We start from the raw sequence: 6,233 nt of genomic DNA on the forward strand, positions 1-6,233 counted from the left end.
CTCATTTCGCAAACGTGATTCGAGTTAAAGGTGTGTGAAACAATGTTCCATATAATATAGGTACATGCATATGTGGAACACTGTTCCGGAGAACTTTGGTTATTTCACTGAAGCACAGTTCTATATATTTATTGCTATGGATGTTTAAAAATAATAATAATCCTGTATACTAACACCATTTCCTTTAGGCCAGTGGAAGGTATCTGCAAATATTTTCCACCTATAGCTGGAACCTAGTTGGAACAACATGCAGAAACAGGTTTTATAGGTGTGGGCAAGAGCCATGACTACAAAGGGCTCGGAAGAAGAGGAAATATCGGGTGTTTTCTTTACATGTCTGTATTCGATTTTAATAACTGCTTACTTAATCGTCTTGTATTTTACTTGCTTTAACTTATTCGTCAAAATGATTGATTTCTGGATTTAGTCCCTTAACACATCTCTAAAATCACCCGTTTCATTCCCAGTCCTCCTGAGCGGTTATGTGCCAGCGACATTATGGCTTTCATCATCATCATCATCATGCGTCAGGTGTCTTCGAACCTAGAATTTAGCCTTGGTGATAGAGGCTTTGCAAGCGCCCGTGTGGTAATCGGCGGCCATGCTAGTCAGCCAGTTCCGGACCACATGCAGGGTAAAGGCACCAATCGCGACCACACCCAGCACGACGTCGCGGAGGTGGTCGTGGCTAAACGCTTCACGCTCTGCTGTGTCGCCGCCAACGCCTTAATCGTGATCGTGCTCTTCGCAATCACCGGCGCCGTCTGGTACGCAAAACAGTACCGTTAGTGCATGTTTCCTGAAGCTACCGTTCCTTCCGCATGCGCTCGAATGCTCAATTTCCACGTCTACCCTTACCTGTGCCCCTGCCTCACAAGACAGACCGAATAACGTGAAGCGCGATCTGTCCTTTCCGCTGCTCGTCTCCTTGTTTTGTTTTTTTTTCGCTATGCAGCTATATGGTGCAGTCATACAAACTCTCCGGAGAGAGAAAGGGAGAGAGAGAGAGAGCTTAATTGACAGAGAGGAGGAAAGCCTGCTAATCACACCATAACTGTCCAACACACGGCTGACATCTTAACATCGGTCAGCAGTGTGGGGCAAGTGGGAGAAGAGGCGAAAAGATGTCGTAGATAGGAAGGAAGTGATCAGAGCTGGTATTTCTGCTGGTATAAGCTGAACATCTTAAAGGGGTGGCGCAAGACGACGAATGCAGAAGGCAGAAACACACAGGACAGCGCTGATCAGGACAGCGTAGAGATGTTCAACCTATACCAACTCACTCAAATGTCGATCCTTCTATGGTATAAGCTGCTCTGAAAACGCTGAACACGCTCAGTAGGAACACAGAATTTCACGAGGCGTCTCGTGTAAGTTTCATGTCCTGAAACTCATGTGTGGATAATTTTCAGCGCTCCCTGTGGGTGCGCGTTTTCTACTGTCATGTAGCGCGCGTTGATCAGTCGAGAGGACAAATGTATTGCTGACTGAAGGGGCGTCCTAAGCGTTCGTTAATGTGCCGGTCCACGAAGGTATGCTCTTTGGCCTGTACTATCTGGTAAAGCAACGTAACCAGTGAAATCATCCATGCTTTCATATACAAGAACTTCATGTGATTACCTTTCAAACAAGACCAGGCGTTGGCCAAACTGTCAAGTTCGCTAAAACAGGGACCAATCATTACTGCGTTATGTTTCCTTTTCAGGGCTACCTTATGACAGACGTTGTTCACTTATCGCATACGCATTAGGGTAAGGGATATTTCTGCAAATTTTATAAGCGAGCGCGCCTGAATAAGCCTACAGCTACGTCTTTCCTTCCGCAGTATTCAGAGCTGTGCCACTAAGGTACCCGTTGCTTTGTAGCGATTGCTTTCGCGTTATTGTATACGTTTCTCATCATGTACTACTAACCACCAGTCGATTTTGGTGATAAATTAGGTGGTGTGCTGTTTATGGACAACTAACGAAGCTCAAAAAACGAAATAGTTGCAATCGAATCACTACATTGTGCGCACTAGGAGGCCATATTCGGTAAGATTGTCTTACCTGAGATCATTTCTTCTCAGGCAAGCGTTCTGACGGCTGCCACTCATGATATACAGGCAATTTCTCCGACAGCAGCAAATTAAAAACGGCACTGAAGAGAAGTTCTGTGACAATGGGTCTAATCTGCAAAGCTTTCCTTCATTAAGAGCTGTTTGTCATCTTTGACGTTCTCTGGGTGGTTTTGATACTAGATATTCTATCCCGATTGGCCCGCACTTGTTCTCACGAGCCCTTCGATAGCGAATGAAGTGTTTGTTAAAATGGGCCCTGAGCGTGTACTGTGAAAACTCGCTTAAGCAAACGCCCTCCGTGATTCGCTATCGCCTCGACGATTTCGTTGTTATCGTGCCGATCCTGGCTTCTGTACGCACGATATCGTATAGCGATTCGATTTTGATTTTATATCATAAATGGGGCGGACAACCGAGCACCAGTCAATTCAGAATCCTGCTTTTGTAGCGGAAGTTTTGTGAATATAATACGTACCCACTTTTTCAACCATTACGGTGTTTTTTTTTCTTCAACTATTGGTAGGTACCGCTACGTGGCACGGCCTAGCAGTCTGTTCATGCGCACCACTCGTGACCCCGAGAAGCTGCCGAAGGTTCTTGTCGGCGTAGTTCAAACCTCGAGCTCCACTTCCCCGCTTCGTGTGACTCCTCCTATCCTTGTCGGTGGCCGCGCTCCCGCGACCAGAGCGGACGCCTTGAGCAGCGCGGGGGCCTCTACAGAAGGACTGACCGCGCGTGAGGAGGACCTTTTGCCAGCGCCTTTGTGAGACAGCACGGGAGTACAGTGCGTGCAGTGCAGTCGTATTGCTGTAAATAACACCACGCTTGGCGAACTTCAGAGCCGTAGTGGAATAAACACAGCGAAACGCTTACCACGTTCTGCATAGGAGCCCGCTAAGGGTCGACTACTCTTAAAGAATGATTTTTTTTCGTGCTTTTCGAAGTCTAAATGTCGCTGTGCCCGTACTGCAGTATGACCGAAGCACGGAAAAATCACATCACGTCCTTCTTCGCTCATCATTTCTGCAGAGGTGCAAACAAACTTTCCTGGAGCGTGAAATAATTGTCCAAAAGATTTAAAGAAGAAATGTTATCGCCATCTGTGCTTACAGCTGGAAGCGGAGGCCTTGGAGTGACATTTGTGTTGGAAATGTTATTGGGATTTTTAGTTCTTTACTAGCCATGTTTTTCTCTCAAATTATTATTATTTTTATTCTTGGACTTCTTCGCTGCCTCATGGAATATAGGGGCCGCATTCACAAAGCTTATCGCTCGTACGTAAGCGCTTCTTGAGCGCTTTTCTTACCAACAATTTTAACGTAAGATGTTTCTTGTCAATATGGGCCCACATTTCATTTTGCATACATGTCGCTCTTACTCTTATGGGCTTGTATTCAGAAAAAGACTTCTCACGATAGTATTGTTCGTAAAAGAATATTGCAGCCAACCCTGATGCTGGACATGCCGCTAGCGAAGGTGGCCGGCAAAAGGGGAAGGACACTTACTAACGTAAATTCGGCACTGTGTATACGTCCTGGTTTGGTCAGTTGCTTACTTGCAATTTGCGGAATCCGAGTAACCTTTCCATTTTTGTTTGAAATTTTCCTGGAAACTAAAAGCAGATTTCTTTCTTTCTCTCGCAATCTTGACATGCGGGAGGGCAGTACGGAGTAACTGCGACATTTAGGTTGGCCGGCACTATATTGCGCCTTTCGTATTTTCCGTTGTAAGATGACGCGCGATAGAAGCCTTTCTTAAACGGAGTCAGTGGTGCACAAAACTTTGTGTTCGCCTGTTGGTTTCATGCTTTCTGTCGTCGATACATCAACGTCATAATTTATGACTACGCAGAATGCGTTTCCTTTGTCAGCCTCAAGCTTTTTGATTGCCACTGGACGAAATGAAAAAATTTACCACCTCTGTTCGCAAAAACTGAGTGACTTTGAGGTCGTCACCGTCACTGTCAGACTATCAAACACTCTGCGGCAATGAAGGGAAAACTACAGTGACGGAGCCCCTGCGCAGTCTCTTACTGCGCAAAGTAGCGCGGCAGCGTTTCGACAATGCCGTTTGGTTTCTTGGAGACAATACTCAATCGGCGTAGCTTGAAAGTACGACGGCTTCGCATTTGCTCAAACTAGGAAGAGAAATTGAGAAAAACGAGCCATATTTTACACTCGATGGTGCGTTTTGTCTTATTTTGCCATTGTAAATGAGATGTTAACGTTTTTCTCTGTCACAGGTTAAACGAACACGGATGGGAATGGGGGAATATTTTCAGGAGTGATCTTATTTGCTCGCGCTTTGTCTCCGCACATTACCCTTCATTGCCACAGAAGGTTGTCCACTAGTATACCAGCCCTCCCACAGTGGGTATTTGCCATATCTTAAGAAGGCTGAAAAGAAGAAGACTGGGGACAGCGACAATATAGCGCAAGCGTCATACTTTCTGTACTCCTCGTTGTCAACAACAGGGCAATGGATGTCCAGGTCAGTAACAGCGGCAACCTTGCTGCGGGTGACGTTGACGTCACCGTGACGGCGACAAATACTGCGCGCGTCGCTGACACAAGAGTCTCGTCACAAGTTGTTCCGCAGCCTGAGATGCTCAGTCGTGAAACTGTCTTGATTCGTGCGACCGCCATCGTCACCTCGGAGGTCGAGGCCGGAGCCGAGGCCGGAGCCGCGGCCGCCATGAACCGGACCCTGACCTTTGCACTCTGCACCGGCTTCCTCATCCTTGTAGCCTCGTTGGTGTCGGTGTTCGTCTGGTACGGCGTGATCGCCGATCCGGGAGAGATTCTGCGAAAAGCAGCAGTTCGAGCAGCCGGAGGCAGCGCAGCTGCGGCCATGCCTGCCGCCAACGGCTTGACGACAGCGCACGCGCCGGAGGTGGTCCAGTACGTGGGCATTCCTCAGACATTCCTTCCCGGCGACTTGAACCGCGGTAGCCAGGCGTCCGTCTTGCCAACTGCGAATTTGTCGTTTGCCACAAGTGTTGGCAGCCTCACCGAACTCGCTCTGCAGGAGAACGGTACCGACAACACGGCGCTCCCTGCGCCGCTCTGATGGAGGCGCGAATGCTGTTACTTTGACCATGCCGATGAATTTTGTGAATACATACTTTAGTCAATGACTTCAGCATAACGCTTGCACTATTCGAAAGATTCTGGATATTGTGAAGGGAACAACGCCGCTGATTTACAGACACTTCGACTGGCACACTCTCTGATTACGCTTTATGAACAATTTCTGCTAAAAATGTTCTCGTCTGTAGCAGTAGGGAATTAGCATTACACCACTAGGACATAAAGCATGACTCGCTCAACAGAGTAATGGTATCTACAGAAAAGAACAGGACCGCTTGTCAGAGTCCTCGCTTGCTCATGTGTGTCATCGAGATAATTTGAGCGTTAGAACGTGAACATTTTTAGTGCAAACATCTAGAAAAAGTGTAAGTTTCGGAGCATAAATCATTTTGTGGAACCTCAAGCACTGATGGGTCCGAACTTAGCGGTAACAAAGGAGTACATATTATGAAAAGGTAATCAAACAACGCTTGTTAGTTTACCTAATAGATGCGGCTTGCCTAAGTTAGAAACCGAAACTGGCAGTCAACGTCACGAGCTCCCCGTGCTCCATCTATTGAATAATAAGAACGGCTGTTCATTGGCTTAGCGGTCGACGTGCGGGTGTGGTTCTCCGTACTCCGTGAAAGCTAACTTTATCGAAGTAACTGTACTGCATCTTCCTAAAGATGCTCCACAAACGCTTAAATATGCCTTAGATCACAGTTTCCTTCAGGATGCGCCATTTGTTTTTAAGAATGTTACTAACTACAGGAACCCTCCTTTGTGTTATATAGAGTAATATTACCGTGTATATTGCTTTCATCGCAAATACAAGCGTTACATAACACGCCATCACAAATACAAATGTTACATGATACGCCGAAGAGCCTGCGCCCTGTAAGCACGTGTTGATGCCAAAGCCCCCAAAGCTACAGTTCTGGAAGGCAAGTCCCGGAATTTCCATAAACTCTAATTTCACCAATTTTGGGTAGAACTGAACGCGGAAACCGCACCGCCTTATACAGCAACGACACCGGCCGAAGCTTCAAATTGAAGCGATGCATTCCGCACCACTCGCATGCTTTATTGCAATTTCGCATGCA

General features: G+C 46.8%; 2 protein-coding genes across 2 annotated transcripts; both read left to right on the forward strand.

Moving 5' to 3' along the window:
- The first annotated feature begins 310 nt into the window (after positions 1-310).
- Positions 311-3,280, forward strand: LOC135921678 (uncharacterized). The gene is made up of 3 exons (XM_065455977.2): positions 311-335; positions 468-767; positions 2,583-3,280. The coding sequence occupies exons 2-3, from the start codon at positions 499-501 to the stop codon at positions 2,824-2,826; spliced, it is 513 nt and encodes a 170-aa protein (XP_065312049.1). The 5' UTR covers positions 311-335; positions 468-498; the 3' UTR covers positions 2,827-3,280.
- Positions 3,281-4,469: 1,189 nt separating this feature from the next.
- LOC135921679 (uncharacterized) lies at positions 4,470-5,584 on the forward strand. Its single transcript, XM_065455978.1, has 2 exons — positions 4,470-4,549; positions 4,658-5,584. The coding sequence occupies exons 1-2, from the start codon at positions 4,538-4,540 to the stop codon at positions 5,126-5,128; spliced, it is 483 nt and encodes a 160-aa protein (XP_065312050.1). The 5' UTR covers positions 4,470-4,537; the 3' UTR covers positions 5,129-5,584.
- The last annotated feature ends 649 nt before the right edge of the window (positions 5,585-6,233 follow it).

The sequence above is a fragment of the Dermacentor albipictus genome, chromosome 3 (genome assembly GCF_038994185.2).
Source record: "Dermacentor albipictus isolate Rhodes 1998 colony chromosome 3, USDA_Dalb.pri_finalv2, whole genome shotgun sequence".
NCBI lineage: Eukaryota > Metazoa > Arthropoda > Arachnida > Ixodida > Ixodidae > Dermacentor > Dermacentor albipictus.